Source organism: Microtus ochrogaster, chromosome 18, assembly GCF_000317375.1.
Source record: "Microtus ochrogaster isolate Prairie Vole_2 chromosome 18, MicOch1.0, whole genome shotgun sequence".
In the NCBI taxonomy this organism is placed as follows: domain Eukaryota; kingdom Metazoa; phylum Chordata; class Mammalia; order Rodentia; family Cricetidae; genus Microtus; species Microtus ochrogaster.
Window position 1 is genome coordinate 64,131,598 of NC_022020.1, and position 20,304 is coordinate 64,151,901.

At 38.9% G+C, this 20,304-nt stretch overlaps 1 protein-coding gene across 2 annotated transcripts in view; it reads right to left on the minus strand.

Annotated features, from left to right (window-relative positions):
• Atp9b (ATPase phospholipid transporting 9B (putative)) overlaps window positions 1-20,304 on the minus strand; it is a 204,261-nt gene that overhangs the window by 58,127 nt on the left and 125,830 nt on the right. For both annotated transcript variants that reach the window (XM_005356314.3, XM_005356312.3), the window contains exon 13: window positions 6,283-6,425. In XM_005356314.3, the coding sequence (XP_005356371.1) occupies window positions 6,283-6,425 (143 nt within the window). The remainder of the gene's footprint in view (window positions 1-6,282; window positions 6,426-20,304) is intronic.

The following is a 20,304-nucleotide window of genomic DNA, read 5'->3' on the forward strand; positions in this document are numbered from 1 at the left end:
TCTTGATGGAAATGGAAGACTTGGTGCATCCCCATAGGGAACACCAACCAAATAAGACACTTCCCTTCAACTCATGAGGTCAGAGGAAAGGCTGGCAACAAAGAGCAGTCCGGCCAACCACACACCCTGCAGGCCAAACACTCCTGAGTATAGGGCCTCTGCCTTGCACCAAGCTAGGGCATACTCTGCCTAGGTGTGAGCCTCTGGAAAGAGAAAGGTCAAATGCTATAGAAAACACAGTCTCCAACCACATGAAGACAATTACATCAATGATTTCAAGTTTATGTCATTGAATACTATTCAGTAAAATTTTCTTGGTTTTGTTGTTTGTAAACACAATAGATTTTTCTATATTGGTTTTGCTAAAAATGACCTACCAATTCTAACACTAATCTATAAATTTATTAGATTTTCTATTTATTTGCTAATAAGTACTTTGCTGTCTGTCTTCTCCCCTTCACCAGACCCCTATTTTTTGGTAGTACCAGGGATTAAACCTAGGGTCTTCCACATGCTGGCCAAGCCCTCCACACTAAGCCATGGCCCCAGCCATGGTTTACTTTTTCTCCTAAGGTAGGGTCTTACTAAGGTGCTCAGGCTGCCTTTGTAATTTACTCTGTAGTCCAGGAAGACCTTGGATTTGCAATTCCTCCTGCCTCAACACCCACCCTTTCAGCAAGAAGTTAGGATACATCCTCCTTTTTTAACCTTTGATCTTTTCCTTGATTTTTGACATGAGCTAGTAATTCAAATATGAAATTGACAGTGTTATCTTTTTGTTGCGCCTAGTCTTGGGGAAAAGCTTTAAATATTCTACTGGTAAGTGCTAATGCTTGCTTGCTACGTACTATAAGACTAATTGCTGGGAGTCCCCTTTTCTAGAGTGAAAACAGTTGACCTCCCCTCACCTCTAGTTTGCTAATGAACTTCATGTGTATATACTGAACTGATATTCATCAAAAGCTTTACTGAGTTGGTGGAGGTCCCTGGGTTTTTCCTTCTTACAGTAATGCTATAATTTATAGTGATAGATTTCTGAATTTAAATAAGCCTTGCAGCTGGACCACATTTATCTAGGGCTTCTCACACATTATATTCTTTTTTTTTTTTTTTTTGGTTTTTTTCGAGACAGGGACACATTATATTCTTGTTGATTACAGGGCTTCAAACAGCAAAGTTAGGGCATCTCAATACATTCACGTTTTATTATCAGCTTTCCTTCTTAAATCATAAATAGGTCATGACTTCTAACACATGTCTCAAACCTGTTAAGCTTTATCTACTATTGTATATTTCATTGTGACTTTCTCCTTAACTTGTACAGAGTTTTAAATATGAACTTTACTAGATTTGGCACTTTATTTAGGAATTTTAGATTGACATGAAAGAGATACTTTTACCTTTCCTTTCTTGTTCTCTCTTGACCTTGCTGAGGCTTCAGTTTTCTACTAAATAAATAATTTTTTTTCTAAATAAAATGCCCTCTCTAAATTCTTGTATCTAAAAAAGCGAGTTTATAGTATACAAAGTATAATGATAAAAATACCCATAAATCATTTTGGGCTAGTGGTAGGAGATCCTTCTGAAGATGACTTTTAATAGTTTTTGGATGGGGTGGGTGAGATGGCTCAGCAGATAGAGGCACCTACTGCCAAACTCGGTGACCTGAGTTCAATCCCCAGAGCCCCTATGGTGGAAGGAGAAAACTGACCCCCTAAGTGGTCCTCTGATCTCCGTGCATGTAAAGTAGCATGCACATGCATTTACCACCCTCAGAAAATACGTAATAAATAAATAAATGTGAAAATTTAAAAAATGCTTTCAGGTGATAAAAACTATTTCTTCTGGGTCTGATTTAATGGCTTACATTTCCTGAAGAATTTTTCTAGTGCTTGTATTGAAAAGCTGCTGGCAATAAGGAGCTGGTATTCCATTATGATATTTTAAAATACAATCATTGTAGCTTTGCTCTACTTGCTTGTATCTGTTTTGTTTTGTTTTTTTTTTAAATTTTTTTTCCAGATTTTACCTTTAAGTTGTACTTATTTTTATTAAGTCTTTTCTAAAGACTGGCCAGCTGAATGGTGCTGTTCTATCTTTACAACTGTTTATTTTTAAAAAGAAGGAATCTTGCTGTGTTACTTAGGCTGGCCTTGAATGTAGACTCAAGGGGCTCTCCTCTGTCTTCTGAGCAAGCAGCTGGGCCTGCAGATGTGAACCATCACACTCCACCTGCTTCTGAATAGCACATCACTGTTTTCTGTTCTCATCTTTAGGATCTCTTTCCAATGTCATTGACTTTTACTGCTCTTATGATTAAATTTTATTCTTTCTTGAGCCAGGTCTTTGTATGTAGTCCTAGATGCCTGGTACTCTCAGGATGGCCTCAAACTCACAGAGATCCACCTTTCTCTGCATGAATGCTAGAGTAAAAGGCATATACTACCAAGTCGTCATCTTTCTTTCTTTTTTAAATTGAAAACACTAGTTCCTTGAATATCCCACAGGTGAAGATAGCGAGTGATTCTGTGTGCTATTTCTGTTGCATTCCTAACTTTGACCATTTCTGATGGTAGGTAAAGACAGCAGTGATTCTATGTGCTATTTGCACTGTGTTCCTAACTTTGGCCATTTCTGATGTTAGGTAAAGATAGCAATAATTCTATGTTCTATCTGCAATGTGTTCCTAACTTTCATGGTAATTTCTGCCATTACCGTAAGTAGGCATACCCACTCCTTGGAGTTCACTGAGACTCAACTAAGGTCTAGTTCATTTCAGTCCGCATTAGTTTCCCACACTCAGCTAGCTAAAAACATTCTCTAGGTGGCAGATAAAGATATTAGTCTACTCCATGAGATCAACGCTATTCAGACTTTAGTTTAGCTGGTTTCTGCCTGCTTGGATGATCAATTAATTACTTAAAGTGATGATGCTAACATTTCCTCCTACATTAGCAGATACTGTAATTTTCTCCTGCATCACTTTGTGCTTGTACATAGAAGCCTTTAAAGTGATGTGAGATTTCCCTCTGTATGCTGTGATTACCATTAATGAATAAAGAAACTGCTTTGGACATATAGCAGGGCAGAACTTAGCTAAGTAGGGAAAACTTAACAGAATGCTGGGAGAAAGAAGGGTGGAGTCAGAGAGAAGCCATGAAGCTGCCGGAGACAGATGCTGGGAACTTTAGCTGGTATGCCACAGCCATGTGGTAATACACAGATTAATAGAAATGGGTTAAATTAATATGTAAGAGTTAGCCAATAAGAAGGTAGTGCTAATAGGCTAAGCAGCGATTTAATTAATACAGTTTCTGTGTGATTATTTCAAGTCTAAGCTAGCTGGACTGCTGGGAACTAAAAAGTGGCTCCATGCAACATTAAAGCACATATGTATTTCAAACTTCTATTAGTAAAGTTCCCTCTTTCTTAAAAAGTGCATTTTATTGTAGAGTCTATCTTGTTTGATGTTCAGGAAGAAATCAGGTTCTTTTTCCAATTCCTAGTTACCATTGTGATTATTTTACCTTTTATGTTTTGCCCTTTCTTTTCTTCTTCTTTCTTCTTCTTCTCTCCTCCTCCTCCTCCTCCTCCTCCTCCTCCTCATTCTTTTACAGCTAAGTTATTTTTCTTTAAGTGTTAGGCGGTTTAATTTTTTTTAAATCAATCTTAGTACCAATAAACATTAGAGACTCCTTTTTTCCTTCTGTGTGTTTTAGTCCTTCATTAATATGATTTGAAGTCTCTCCATGCTCATTCATACATCTATCTCTTGTTTTCACTGTTAGTTGGGTCTCTGGACAGTATGACAACCCACACTTACCTATCCACCACCACCTGGCTATTTTTGAAATTAATTTTTGAGACAGTATTTCACTATGTACTCCAGACGGGCCTTCAACTCATAACTCTACTGAGTCAGTCTCCTGCTTGCAGGTGTGTACTACTAGGTGGCCCTAAATTCTACTGTAAAAAAGTTTACTCTTATATGTATTTTAACTAAACATTTTGCTAGCATCGTTTTATAATCACCCCATGTAGTTGCAAACATTTTTTGGGAAGGAAAAGGAGCAGGAGTGTAACACTGAGCAGTGCAGCACATGCTTTTCAACCATACGGTCTGTCTATAATGTGGCACCCTACACCATCCCTGCCCAAAGCAAAAGGAGCTGCTGTCCTGTGCAAGTTAAATGTGAAAGCCTGGCTATCGGCACACACTATCAATTGACTTAGGTCTTCTCTCCTGTATTTTCACAGCAAGTGTCTAACTGTTGCTGGGATACAGGATACTGGGGTTATGCCTTCAACTAAACTCTCTTAAGGACCAACAATTTTCTTGAAGGTTCTCCCAGGCTGTTTGTGATCTTTACTCTGATTATAGTGCTGAAGATTTGGTTTTAGTGCCTCTATCAGCAAGACTAGGCACCTCATAGTAGTGGGATAATCTTACCCTGAAGTCTCCCACTGGTAACTCTGATGTTCAGGACTGGGTCCTGTGAACACGGAACAGCAGTGCACTCATGTTCAGGACCTTTTTCTTGAATCTGTCTGCCCAGCACACTAGCTATGCAGTGCCACCCCTCCAGACTTTGGTCTGGAGAGTTCTTCCCTCTGTGTGGCTCATCCTAGGAGCTATCTTGAGCTTCAATATGCTTGGTATTGACTTCCTCCTTGATCCAGATCTTTTCAATTTTGGAATATTATACACTTTTGCTAGCATTGCCATAGATTGAAGTCTTCTACAAATTTCCTGTCAGCTGACTAGAATTGGGAAAGGAAACTCATAACTCATTTCCTCAGTCTAGTTCTGATGTCTTTCTGTATATGGTTTATATTGTTTTTTTTTATTGGTTGATGAATAAATCTGTTTCGGCCTATGGTTTAACAGAGTAAAGGCGAGGTGGGAAATCGGAACAGAGAAAGAGAGAGAATAGGTGAAGTCAGGGAGAGCCATGTAGCAACCAAAGGAGAAAGATGCCAGAGAATTATGGGTAAGCTACAGTGTTGTGGTAATACATAGATTAATTGAAATTAGTTAACTTAAGATGTAAGAGCTAGCTAGGAATATGCCTGAGCCACTGGCCAAAATGTGTTGTAATTAGTTTCTGTGTGATTATTTGGGTCTGGACAGCCAGGAAATGAAAGCACAGTTTCCATTTACAAAGTTTCTTGAGTAGGAACCTCTGGGTCATCTGCACTTATGGGCACTAACCTTTCTTGATTTTCTCCACCTGGTACTGTACTGAAATCCAAGTAAAAATTCTCAAACTGGAACCTGAGTTACACTAAACTTCCAGAATCCCCATGGGAGCTAACATCTGCAGAATGCTGAATTCATATTCATCAAATGTTTGCTTATAGTTCTTGGTGATGTCATTGTTCACACTCGCCATCCAGGTCCTTTGGTTCATAGCCACATTTTTGACAGCATGCTGCTGTGAACAGAAGCTCTGTTTCCCACTTACACCCAGAGGGGTTGTTTTGAGTATTTTAACTTTCAACCTGCCATTTGTTTCTGATTTAATATTCTAATTAGTTATCAGTTGGCTACTCTAGTCATCACATCTGTAAATATGTGTTTTTCCTGGTTATACACCTGCTTTTATTTCCCATCTTTTTGCAAATGGAAATCATTCTACAACAATGTTAAATTATGTTGTGAGTGTATTTGCATTCTTTTTAGTTTAGCTAGAAACTAATACTAATCAAAGAAGGTGCTGGATCATATTTGGGACATATTTAATTATGCTTTGTATGTTGCTTTTACTATGTTGTTCACTAACACTAGAAATTTAAATCATTATCTTTTATTTAATACATTATAGATTGCTAAGAATTCTTTAATAGAAAGAACAACAAATAAGGACAACACAGAAAGGGATAAATAGGTGTAGTAATCTGCATTGGAGGTACTACTGTTAAAACACTGAATTTACCTAACTTCTAACAACTTAAGCAAGGATCATCCTACAAAAAACAAATACACATTTTGCTCTTAAGCCACTAGAGAGGTATGTACCAGTAGTGAGAAAATAGCTTGTGAGATTCTGTAAAATTCAATATAAAATATAAAATAAACTAAAATATAAAGCTACAACAAAGACACAGTTCACTAACTTTAAAGGAAGTGAAGGTATGAAAGAATGGAGATTCATTCATATAAAGTTTTCAAAAGTTGAGGAAACCTATAAATCCAGCATTCAATTATGATATATATCATGTGTAAAAAAATATTTCTGATGTTATCTGGTCTACTGAAAGACAAATAGAAATGAACAGTACCTGTTTTGTCAGTCAGTAAGTACACCAGGCGTCCAAGTTCCTCTGGTATTGTGCTGGTCCGAACAACTGTCCCAGGAATATTCTCATCTTTCATAATCATCCATCCATATGCTGCTTTGCCCATGTCCAAGTTCACCCGCAGGCTGTAAACGAAACCATCATGATGGTCAGTGAGGCCAGACCTATATAACATCCACACCCAATATACATATTAATTTTTATAGAAATAAATACTGGATTTCAGACTTTAAAATAAATTATTTATGCATATTTAAGGAAACAAATGCTCAAATGCTTTTATAATCTAGATACGTTTACAGGTGATAGTTGGGTGGATAATTCCTTTCACATAAGCTACAGTATGAGCTGTAAGAGAAGCAGGCAACTTGTTCTGAGTACCCCATTAACACACAGAGTACTGTGGGCATAAAAAGGGAAATCAAGCAAGGGTTACTATGAGAAAATATGTGAAATAGGTCTTGAGGCATCTGGAATAGGCGCTTTGTTTCTAGTGATTTTTTAATATTAAATATTTTGTAATATTACGTATTTGAAATCTATAAGTAGTAGATTATACTAGATGGCCTCTGGAAAATCTTCCAGGCTTTAATTAAAGGGTAACTATATAAGAACACACTCTAAACTGCCCACTGAAGGAAACAGTATCAGCACACCTATTATGTGCCAACTCAAACATGTTCACGTCTCCCTAACTAAACTATGGAAACTCAGCAGATAAGACTGTGTACAAAATGGGTGTGAAACTGCTATTCATCAACCATTTATGACCTATCAGCATTATAAGTCACATGGTTCAACCGATTAATAAATACACTTTTGAAAAACAATATTTAGGAATCAGTCAGTGGCAAATTAAGAAGCATCAAATCAGCATAACTTCATTAATCTACCTGTAAGGTTCACACCTTAAAAATGATAGGAATGACATTAATGACATTAAATTGGCATTACTGTGCATGTCTTTTCAGCCAGCACCACTCCATTTTTTGGCTACTCACACCCTTGTTAAAAGAGTGAAGTAAACTAACAGATGGCAACAGTCTTTAAGCTGAAGGGAAAGAAAATGGATCCCAGGAAGGCCCAGCGGCCCGGTGCAGGTCTACCATTGTGTGGGTCTGCAGCCCAGGATCTGTGAGAAGCTGCCAAATTACTCAATGTTAAGTATCAAGCAGTGTGAGGGATATTTGTGCTGATGAGTGTGAAATCACAATACCTTCCAGGTGGGTTGAGGTCAAAGGGGGCATTTGGAGAAGAAATACAAAACATTTCTCATTGATTCTTATTTGATTTGGCCTTTAAAAGAGAATTCGGGAGTTGGGATTCAAAACTGGGTTTCACTGTAGCTTTGGAGCCTGTCCAGGAACCAGCTCTTGTAGACCAGGCTGGCCTTGAACTCACAGAGATCCACCTGCCTCTTCCTTGGAGTACTGGGATTAAAGGTGTGCACCACCACCACCCATCTGGCTTAAAACAGATGCTTTATGAATAAGAGAGAGAAAGACCACTGCCCTTGTTGAGATAAACACAGACAGAAGCTGGGAGGAAACTGAGCCTGGGAGGTGGGCCAGTTAAGGGAAGACACGTTCTGTGTCTAATTGACAGGGAGATGGACAGCTGTCTAATTTTCCATGGCTCTGATCACTTGGCTCAGAGACCTGCACACTGGAAAAGCACAGTCATTTGCTTATGTGTGGGTCAAGATATTTTGGAAAATGTCACCCCTCACTGTGTGGGCTGTTGTTTTCTGTCCTCAGCTTATGGTCTGTCACCAGGCTCAGGTTATAAAGAGCCGAAGAAGCTCACCAAGATTCTTCTGTGCACTGTTCTTTACGAACCACGAGCAATCTATGCCGTTGAAGTTACAGAAATGCATGAGTTCACAGAACACCATATTATAAGAAATTACTCCTTGGCCAGTTTCAGTGGTATACAGACATCCCTCAAAGAACATACAGAACTGTGGCTGCTGGTGTCAAAGGGAAGAATAAACACCTTTTAGAGGGCAAACAGATGCACAGAGCGCAGAACACAAAATCATCACTAAAAAGGACTTAGCGAAATAGGACAACACTCCCACACAAGGAATCACAGCTGCACATTTACCATGATCTATGTTGTGAATTTGGTCAAATGCTAAAGGAATAATTTGCTTTTAATGCTAAGTCTCTAAGGCACTCACACTCTACGGGAGTAGAGTAATGGCTGTCACTACACTGACTTGACTTAGTAATGCCTTGACTGTACAGACCTTTATGCAGGGAGGTGCTAACTCTGACATGCTTTGTAACCCATTACATAAACATGTTAGATGCATTCCAAGTCCATTCTACTGCTAGTTTACCAACCATGACCCTGTTAGCCACAGACCTATTCCAGGTAGAGCATGACAATTTGTCTTCAGATGGTTCACTGAGCCAGGGGACAGCTGTGACTCTACTATCATACAGTATGAAAGATGAATCGCCTTAGATGAGCAGTCTGCCAGGGATGCTGCCAATAGGAACGCATATGAAAATGTTTATTTTTGCAATTGTAGGAAATTTGAGGTGGATTTCAAGATGTAAACTGCCTTCATTTTTGTTCAAACAGTCTAGTCCCACAGCTACAAACAGCTACAAATACCTGAAGAAGAAATTCTGAGTCTAAATACATTTCAAGTGCATTTTCCCCAAAATACACAATACAATTCCACTTAGGCCCCAGGATGCTTGCTATATTTAAGCTCTAATCTGTTACAATTAAACCTCAGCACTTATCACTGCCAGGTGAGCTGAGTCCCCAGCCTGCCTGAGAAACACATGCAATTCTCCTTGGGGAATGAATCTACCTGAAATAATTCACATGCCAATTCTAATCTGAGCAAAAGAAAAGAGAAGCCATTTTCATCAGAACTTTTTATCCAAATACAATCAAAACCATTTCCTACAAAAGCTAAGGCCGAAGGACACTGAGTTTTCATCTGACATCTTCCTGCATGTTTCATTCTGATGTTATACTGCAGGCAGTAGCAGGCAGAACCAAAAGCTTTCTGCTGAAGAACAGCTCCAAGCAACACAACAGTGAACGCTGTCATCTCAGGACCAGTTGAGCTCCTCCTGGGCTTGGGATCAGCACTGCTACCTGAGGGACCTCTAACCTTGGTGAGCAGGACCAAGGCTACTGCCTCCGCTTTCTTTTCAGAGTGCTCTACCACAGCCACTGGCTACACCCTCCAGTTTCAGTCAGGCTCTCTCTGGATGGCCTGGCTAGATTTGAATTTGCTTTGGTAGATCTGGAACTCTTTATCCTTCTGCTCCAGTCTCTGAGTAGCTAAACTGTTAGAATTACAGCCCTGAGTCACCAAGCCCAGCTAAATGTGTTAGTCCAGGTATAAAACTTGAAATCCTATTGTCGCTGTTCCCAACAATCCGCCTATTAGCAAATGCCAGCATGGATCAACCTCTCTGTTAAATGTGTATAATCTGGTTAGCATGAACTCATGCCAACTTACCCTCCTAAATTCTGACAACTGTCTTCTATGTTCCACATGAAGGAAGTCAGGCTAAGATTTGATGCTAGGTATAACTTGTGTCGCTGGGCGGTGGTGGCGCTCGCCTTTAATCCCAGCACTCGGGAGGCAGAGGCAGGCGGATCTCTGTGAGTTGGAGACCAGCCTGGTCTACAAGAGCTAATGCCAGGACAGGCTCCAAAACTACAGAGAAACCCTGTCTCGAAAAACCAAAAAATAAAAAATAAAAATAACTTGTGTCAATTTCTAATTTTCACATATGTCAGTTCTGTGATCTCTTAATAAAGGCTGACTTGATTCTAGTGGTCAACCAAGGTTTCAAAAGAAAGTAGACCTTGGATCAAGCAGGATTCCTCAGTGGGCAAAAGTCTTTGTAGAGCAAGCCTGACAACTGAATCAGATCCCTAGGACCCACATGGTGGAAGGAGTAAATTAACTCCCAGTAGCTGTTCTCCCATTTCACATACAGATCAGGGCGTGCATAACCCAACTAAGAAATGCATTGTTCAAAGGTTTTAGAAGTACCACCATCAAATTAAGAGTCCAATGAGATATTACATATATTTGTAAACATGAGAGAGATCCTAATCATCCAAATACTATAATTCAGATTGACAGAGAAAAGTGAGTACAGCCAGAGTCCAGTGTAATGCGTACAAAGCAGCACAGGCACATGCCTTATGTGCTAGTTTATGTCTGGCCATCCTTCTACTCCATTGGGAATGGATTTCAACTCCCCAGTAGATACTTGGAACCACAGACTGGACCAACTCTAGGTATGTTATGTTTCTTCTGATATGTAATACCTACTGAAATTAACTTTTTATTGATTTTTATTGATTTCTAAATTTTTCTCTGCTTCCCTCCCTGCCTCTCCCCTCCCTTTCAGCCCTCTCTCAAGGTCCCTATGCTCGCTCCCAATTTACTCAGGAGATCTTGTCTTTTTCTACTTCCCAGTAGATTAGATAAACTAGTCATAGTATTTAAGAATAACAATGACATATAATTATAACAATGTTATAATAAAAGTAAAAAGAATGTGGTCTTTTTCAGAATGTTTGAGTATTTAAATTTCAGACCATAGTTGGTTATGATGAGCAAAACTAAATTAGAAAGTGAAGGTCTGTGCCAGTGGGGCTGGTGACCTCCCTGCATGAAGAAAGGAAACTAGGGGAGGCGGGTAGAGTTCTGCTCTGGGAACAATAGCTGGTGTCCACCCAGCAATGCAAACTCTTAGCTTCTTGACTATAGAGCCTGAGATCTCAGCCTCCAATTTGGTATGAGCTTGATTGTGTTTTGTTTGTTTCTGCAACTTCTTCAAGGCAGGGAGCTACTGGCAAATCAACCACACAGACTTGAGTGGAACCTTGCCAGCCTGTACAAGCCTTCAGTCCATCAGAACAAGTGTGTGAGACCCACATGTTACCACCCCTTGACAGCACACAGCGGCCTCACACCTTTCCTACACTGCCCCACCCTAAAATCACTGGCTTGTTATGTCATCTCATTTTGCAACTGTACGAAGTAATCACAGAATGCATAGCTTTTGGATTTGAGCTATTATACTCAACAAGACACCTGGTATGGTGTGAATGTTTCCTTACATTTTACTTTTAAGGCAAATACATAAAAATTATGTATATTTTATATACCAATGATAACCAAAATTAACATATATTACTTACAATAGCAAAAAAACTATAAAGTGTTTGAGATAAATATATACCCTAAAATAACACTGGCAGAAAATGTAAAAGGTCTAAATAATGTTCAATAAAGCCAGGTTTTATGGCACATGACTAATTTTGGAACATTGGAGGTTGAAAATTCAAGGTCAGCCTCAGTTACGTAGTGAATTTAAGATTAAGGTTAACCTAGTATACATGAAATTCTGTGTCAAAGATGTTCCTAAGTTATACAATGGGATGGTGTCAGGGTGACAGTTATTTGTAAATAGCTCTATAAATTCAAATATAATTGCAGTTAAATGAGTATGGCAGAATGTCATTAGGAGTCATTTTATTGTTACATTTTTTTAAGAACAGTAGTATTTGGTTTTACCCTAGATCCCTGGGTTATCTAGTCTCAGGTTCTTGGTCACCTAAGTAGTGGCAGATATGGGTTCCATCTCATGAAATGGGTCTGAAGTCAAAGCAGGTATTGGTTGGTTAATCTCATAAACTTTGTGCCACCACTACACTAATATATTTTGCAGTCAGAACTCCATTGTCAAGCCCAGGGTTAGTAGATGGGCTGGTGTTCTCTTTTGGTAGCATTGAGAGGCCCTTCTTATATCAAAGATACTAGCATGTACTGGTGAAGGCTCTGTGTAGGCACCAGCTCCACTTCTGCATGTTCAAAGAGTTGTAGATGTTGTCTTCAGCAATGGGGACTTGCCAGTAGTTTGTGAAAAGCAACCTATAGTCTTTGCAACAGTCTGGATTGTTTGGGGATTCCCATGGAGCCCCTTAAGCTAACAACTCAATTAGATACAACACATTCTTGGTACCAGAAGCATCATTTGGTGACAAGAGTTGGTTAACTGGGCCCTCTTGATGGAGTTTTCTTTTGATGAGTATGTAGTGTTCTTCCCTATGTCTTCTTGATAGTTTTGATTCTATTTTATCAACTATAAAATTGCTACACCAGCCTGTTTCTTTGGTTCTTCTGCTTTTACCATGAGATGATATCCATCCTTGATGATAAAGTGTTTCTTGGATGCAGCAGAAAAATGAATCCAGTTTTCTAAACCAATCTATTAGTCTGTCCCTTTTCTTTGGGAAGGGGTACCATTAATATTGAGTTATCAATAAGCAGTGTTTATTGATTCCTGTTATTTTGTTGTTGCTATGCGTGTCTATCCCCTTTTTTTGATTCATTACTCTGAGACTGTTTATTCATTGTGATTTCTTTGGGGGTGTGGTTAAGTTCTTTAAGTTGGTGTTTTCCTTCTGGTTTCTTCTGTATGGCTGGATTTATAAACAGATATTGCTTAAATTTGGTTTTATCATGGAATATCTTATATTTCCATCTATTGTGATTAAAAGTTTTGTTGTTTTTATTTTCTTAAAACTTTTTATTCATACTTTGTTCCCCTGCAGCAACCTTAACAGGTAGGACCTACAATCAAGTGCTGAACATGAATAGGTTACTGCTTTGTCAGAGTAGCTGAGAGGGCAAGCCACTTCCCCGTTTGACTTTGTTTTCCACCATTAAAAAACCTTATGGAGATATAGCCCAAGACACTAACCTGCAAATAGAGAGTAGCCTTTGCCATATAGAATCCATTGGTGTCTTGACTAGATTTGCCAGTTCTCAGAGAATGAGGTATAAATTTATATTTTATACTAATTGTTTAGTCTCAGTGTTTTGTTACAGAAGCACACATGGACTAAAGCAATGTTCAAGCATCTGCATATATCTAAAGCTCATTCCATTCTACTCAATTACAAACAATATTGTAGTTTAGCAGGTGGCTTAAGAAAAACATTACTAGCAGCATTGTTTGTAATAGCCAGAACCTGGAAACAACCTAGATGCCCTTCAATCGAAGAATGGATGAAGAAAGTATGGAATATATACATATTAGAGTATTACTCAGCAGTAAAAAACAAGGACTTCTTGAAGTTTGCGTACAAATGGATGGAAATAGAAAACACTATCCTGAGTGAGGTAAGCCAGACCCAAAAAGAGGAACATGGGATGTACTCACTCATATTTGGTTTCTAGCCATAAATAAAGGACAGTGAGCTTACAATTCACGATCCTAGAGAAGCTAAATAAGAAGGTGAATCCAAAGACAAACATATAGGCATCCTCCTGAAAATTAACCTTCATCAGGCGATGAAAGGAGACAGAGACAGAGACCCAAATTGGAACACTGGACAGAAATCTCAAGGTCCAAATCAGAAGCAGAAGGAGACAGAGCAAGAGCAAGGAACTCAGGACCGCGAGGGGTACACCCACACACTGAGACAATGGGGATGTTCTTTCGGGAACTCACCAAGGCCAGCTGGCCTGGGTCTGAAAAAGCCTGGGATAAAACCGGACTTGCTGAACATAGCGGACAATGAGGACTACTGAGAACTCAAGAACAATGGCAATGGGTTTTTGATCCTACTGCACGTACTGGCTTTGGGGGAGCCTAGGCAGTTTAGATGCTCAACTTACTAAACCTGGATGGAGGTGGGTGGTCCTTGGACTTCCCACAGGTCAGGGAACCCTGATTGCTCTTCAAGCTGATGAGGGAGAGGGACTTGATCGGGGAGGGGGAGGGAAAGGGGAGGCGGTGGTGGGGACGAGGCAAAAATCCTTAATAAATAAATAAATAAAATTAAAAAAAAATAAAAAATAAAAAGTTAAAAAAAACCTTACTGTTTCTGATAAGGTGAAAATAAGCTAAAGTAAACAAAGATATTATTACAAACTCAATGAGAAAAAAAACAACCCTGTAAAATCCACAAATACAAGAAGTCACAGTGGCGATCAACTATTTCGAGCTAAGAAGTACCTCAGTTGGTAGAGTGCTTGTCTTACATACATGAACCCTTGGCTGTGATGCCCAGCACCACACAAGAGTTGCCCATGACCCAGCCCTTGGGAGATGGAGGCCATTCTTGGCTACACAGTTAAGTTCAAAGCAAGCTTGAGTTATTGAAATCATGAGATCCCATCTAACAACAACAACAACAGCATCATCCAAACCAACTTTGTACTTATTAATAACAAAACTACTACACACGAAAGCTTTAGAGATCTCACTAAAATAATAAAAAGAAATTAATGACTTACATACATGTATTCTAGGGGAGCTCAAACTAATCAGTTAAACATTTACATCATGAAGAAAAACAATACTATGTAGGAACAAAAAAATAACATCATGAAATAGAAAATAACATATGGTAGAAAAATTCACGAGGATAATAGTACACATTTCCAAAAACCTACCAATGTTGTTTGGAAACTGATTTAAAAAGATAAGGAAGAAAGGACAGGTAAGACTGAAGGACGGAAATGATGAAGCGGAGTATGCAGCAGCCTTTAATCCCAGCACACTGAGCGGGAGTCAGTCTCAACTGCATAGGAAATTCAAAGCTAGTAGGGGTTACAAGAACCCTGTGTCAAAAATAAACAAAAAACAATGAATAAAAAATTTATATCAATATGATAGACTTTATATATATATGTATATATATATATATACAGGATACTAACATAAACAAACTTGTGAATAAATTTGAAAATTTTCATATCTCTTGAAAACTTTAGTTTTGCCAAACTGATTACTAAGGAAAGCAAATTTGTGCAGTCTTTCTGCAGACAGGCTCCCAACTGTCTCCGTGACACACTAGTGTTTAAAGAATAGACAGCTCCAATGTTAACGCTGTAGAGATGAGAAATGGGAGTGTTGTCATTGTTTTATGAGCCTGTAAAGCTTTCATTCTAAACTGCAAGAAATGCTATGAAAAGACAAAATTACAAGATTACCCCTTGTGGAAACTGTAGAAGCCGTCTTCCAGAAAATGCGGGTGAAGGGAATTTAGTGAAACAGAGATTACAAACCATGGCCGTGTTAGCTCTTCCCCTAGGGATAAAAAGCTGGTATGGTACTAGAAAGTCAATCACTATAATTAACATGTGATCTATTTAAGAAACATTTTAAACAAGAAGAATCATGAAGAGATTTAGAAAATATAAAATTGTATTGACCTGAGAACAACTTGTAGCAAAAGGATCTAAAAACAATGAAAATGTTAGAGATTTTATTAAAAAGACGGCATGCTTAGATGTTGAGTGTTTCACCTTTGATAATGGGGGTAAAGGAAGAACGCACTTCATTCTTATCTTTATTTAATAATACACAAGATTTTGCCTATTAACAAGAAAAGAAATAAATGGTGCAAAGAATATATAAAAGTTTAAAAGATCCTAGATTAATAACTAAACTCAACGTGGTTTTATCAAAGTCATATTCAAGTAATAGAAAGAAACATCATTTCTTTATACCAGAAGCAGAGATATAAAAGGGAACTTAAAAAAGAAATTTATAATAGGATTTAAAAATATAAAACATCTGTAAATTACTCTGACAAAAGTTGTATAATCTTTCTTTGGGGAAAGCTTAGAGAAAATTTAAATACAGTTAAAAGGTACAGCAGCAGATTCGTGACCAAGAGAAATGAAAACTCAAAGACACAGGAGGAAAGGTCTGTTAAACACTGCCTCATTTGAAGGCACATTATTTAGTTTGCTATTTGGTCAGCAGCAGACAGACCAAGGGAGCCCACCACAGGCAATGAATACATGACAGAGATGATACCAGTCCCTAGGAAAGAGCTGTTTTGTTGTTGTTATGGTTTAGTTTTACAATGGGTGCTGAGACAATTTTTTTTTTAAATTGGATAGAAAAACTCTATCATATGCTACTTAAAAGAATCAGCTGTCTAGCATGTGTTCACTCCATGGTCTCTGTCTCCTCCCACCGCCGTAGGAGTGTGTCGTTGTGTTAGAATGTACACTTCCAATACCTGAAACACTGAGCTCAAGTTCCAGCATCACAAGAGAACATCACTTCAGTGTTGCACAGAGAAGGCTCACACTCAGCAGACAGTGAGAGGAGAACATGGTCTTGAGCAGAGGAAGATTTAGGCACACGATGTGACAATATATAAAGATTCATATATACTTAACAAGGTAAAATCAGAAACTATTTTGCTGGGTCAAAAATGTCAAGCTATAGAGAAAGATGTCAGCAGAACAGGAATGAAAAAGTTAGAGCTACATAACTATGAACTGTCCAGAAGACTAGACAAAGGAGTTAAAAAATTCACAAAAAAGACACTCCTCATCAGTGGTTCTCAACCTGTGGGGTGAGCCCCCTTGGGGATTTTTGAACCACCCTTCCACAGGGTCACCAAATTCCACTGGGAAACAGATACTTACATTACAATTCATAACAGTAGCAAAATTAAAGTTATGAAGTAGCAATGAAAATAGCTGTATAGTTGGGGGGGGTCACCACAACATGAGGAACTATGTTAAAGGGTTGAGATCCACTCCTCTATATTGATATTGGAATACAAGCAAATACAGCAAAGCCACAGACAAGTACACTGCCAAGTAATTCCATTCCTAGATACTTGATACCAGGAGCTCACGTGTGTTTATGAGTGTGTACAGCAACACTGGAACAACCCAAAACTTGTCAATTGATTGTGGACACATGCTTGGTGATTCCTTCATAAATGAGGATGGCAAGCTATAAAATATGGATGAATCTATTGAGTCATGCTAAACATAAGACAAAAAGTTGTAAAAATGAAACTATTCAATATAATTTCAACTTTATAAAGGGATAAAACAAAAAATTCATATTATGTTTTTATATGTAAATGTATGTGCAATGTTCTTGAGAAAAGCAAAAAGTTAACCTTGAGAAAAACATCTGACCATGTGGCAAGAACAGCATCATACAGTGTCCCACAAACATACAGAATTATTGTCAATTAGAAATAAAATTGAAATACTCCAACACAGTAAAAACAAGCATTAATACTCAAAGGTTGCTGTAGCAAGCTGTAATACAGGGAACTCTTTTAAGACAAGCATTCTTTGTGGTTGTGTGTACACACCTGCTGAAGGAAGTGGCCCAGCCTGAGGGCTGTTCAAAACAGATGTATGTGCATAGAACAGAACACACTACTGTATCAGAGTGTATAAAGCTTAGTTATCTACTCCAGTGTGAAAACTCATCAGGAGACGAAGACCCATCTCATGGAGAAATAAAATGTCTCAGAACCAACAATACGTTCTAGAGACTGCTGAGGAATTTGCTTCAGTGTGAGCGCACTCTGCACCAATGCCACCAACACCTTTGCTATTTCAACCTTCAGAGTGAGGACTTGGACAGGACCCGTGCCATCTAATCTTCAGCCTGCCACCCTTGAAATTTTGCTAAAAAGCCTCCCACATGTGCTGACTCGGTGACAGAAGCAAAATGAAAGAGAAACTGTCTCTTGCACCAGCAAGCAGCCCTTGCAGTTCAGTGTTCCAGAAAAGACACCGCCTGTACAAGAGGTTCTCAAGTGTGCCTCAGAAGGGATATAATTATCTCTTTGTCTACAGCATTTTTGCCACTCTTGCTCATGGATGCCTTATGCAGAAGTCAGAGTCTCTTTGACTCAGCTCTGAGAAGTCAGTTTGGATTATCGATTAAAACACGGGGCATTTTAAACCATCTGGGGAGAACACACAAGGAACAGCAAAAACCTGACCCAAGACATCTCTTGGGTTCTACACGTGCTGACAGTGTGCTAAGAAGAACATGCTGGTTTCTTTGTTCAGAGACATGCACAGATTGTAAAACCTTAAAACGTAAGCTATGGCATGTAATATTTATCTTGGAATGACAGAAATGTAATTAAATGTGATCTCAAAACCTCACAGAACAAACAAAAAAGACAATGTAAATTTTATCAAGTAGCTTAAAATTATTTTGCTTTAAAATTATTTTAATTAATTTTTAATACTTTTATTAAAATTCTTAACTTCTATAAATTTGAAAGCTTTCTGATTCTTAGGACACAAGAAAGAAAAGCACTTTACTTCCTAGATTTGCATGTTTTGCAAAATAACACATACTTAAAAGTCCAAAAGCACCTTTAAATTCTAAAATGAATTGTTATCCTAATTTTATGGCAATATAGCAATAGGAAAACAAACTTGTTTTCATTAAAAATAAACCACAATTCTCTAAAGAATCTGCCTGTGCTTTTCACAGTCTATCTCTCCTTCCTTCTGCTAAGTTGGTACAACTGCAGGTCCAGGTGTGCAGTACAAGGTAGTTGTTCATGGGAAGTCGAGGAAAGGTAAGGTTACAACACTGTCTAGTCAGGCTCTGCACACCTGGTTGAAGATGCTACACCTGCTTACTGAAAAACCAGAGCACGAAAAAGACCGTAGACAGCAAGGTGTTATCATCATTTTGTAAGCAAGTATTTTAAAAGACCAAAGAAACTAAAATCATGGTAAGAAATGTACTTAAAAGGCTGGGATATTTCCTTTAACAGGAAGCATAGAAATGATTTTTAAAATCCCAAGAGATCCATCTAATGACGTGTACAATTTACTCCAGAAAAAACTAATACTTCTAAACACACATGGATATTTATAACTGACCACAACATGCAAACAATAACAAAGTAGTCCTGAAATATATTGTCATTAAGCTCAGATGAAAAAGCCTATCATTCTATTCAACTAAGGTGGGTACAGTTTAGCCTCTGTCTGGGACCTGGGAAGCCTGGTCTAGGAGTAGCTCTTCCTTTCAGAACTGGGCACTACTGTGCAACTGGCCTAAGCTGGAGTTCCTAAGCAGGAGACACATTCTTTTTACTCTGAACAATACGTTTCCTCTTCAACTGGTGTCCAGTGACAGTGGGTATGTGCAAGGGGAAATCTGTGAATGGAGGGGAAACAGACAGTGGAAAGAAAGACACTAGGCTGGAGAGGGCAGTGGATGCTGGAGAAGGTAGGAGAAGGCAGTGGATGCTGGAGAAGGCAGGAGAGGGCAGTGGATGCTGGAAAAGGCAGGAGAAGGAGGTAGATGGCCAAGAAGCTAGAAGAAGGTGGTGGATGGTACAGAGGGTGGGATCAATGCAATCCATGCATCTGTAGGTTGAAAGGGTACCAACTAAGAAAACCTGAAGAATCTGCATAGCTGAGTAAATTCTGTCATAACTGCAGAATAAAACAGACACGTGACATCACACTTACACTCTGGTTACTTGACTACTTGATGGGTCTTTGGGGACATGGATCTGTCCTTGAGTTCACTTATAGTATTTAATGTGAGTATACATGGTATCTATGATAATTTGAACATAAATAATTTTTAAAGTCAGGTATATACAGGAGCCCTTCTTGCACACTGTGCCACCTGGTTCTGGTACTGGATATAAAGCCAGTTGTTCACAGAGTCCATATCCCTTTGGAGCTTACTGGAGGAGAGGAGTGTCCACAAAAAAGACAGGCATCAGCACAGACCCACAGAGAACTGCATGCGGTCACTGATAGGACAGCAAGCACCTGCAGCTGCAAGGTGGGACCTTTTGACCTTTCTCGGGCCTGAGGGGTGCACTTAGGTGCCGCCTGGCTGACAAAGGACTAACTGTGGGTACCTGAGTGGCCAGCACTGTTATGTGTGAGGAGATCAATGTGCAAACAGTCTTCAAGAGGTGAGAGCAGGCGAGTTTGGCCTAAGTACCAGGCAAGGCTTGCAGACAGAATTTGTTCAACAACAATAACCTAGTACTTGCTTTTCCTTCCCAAGGTCAAAAGTTTCTGAGCTGGCTGGCTTTGAGACTGTGTCAGGAAGTGGGGACATCTGCAAATGGATGGAAATAGAAAACACTATCCTGAGTGAGGTGTCCCAGACCAAAGAGAGGAACATGGGATGTACTCACTCATAATTGGTTTCTAGCCATAAATAA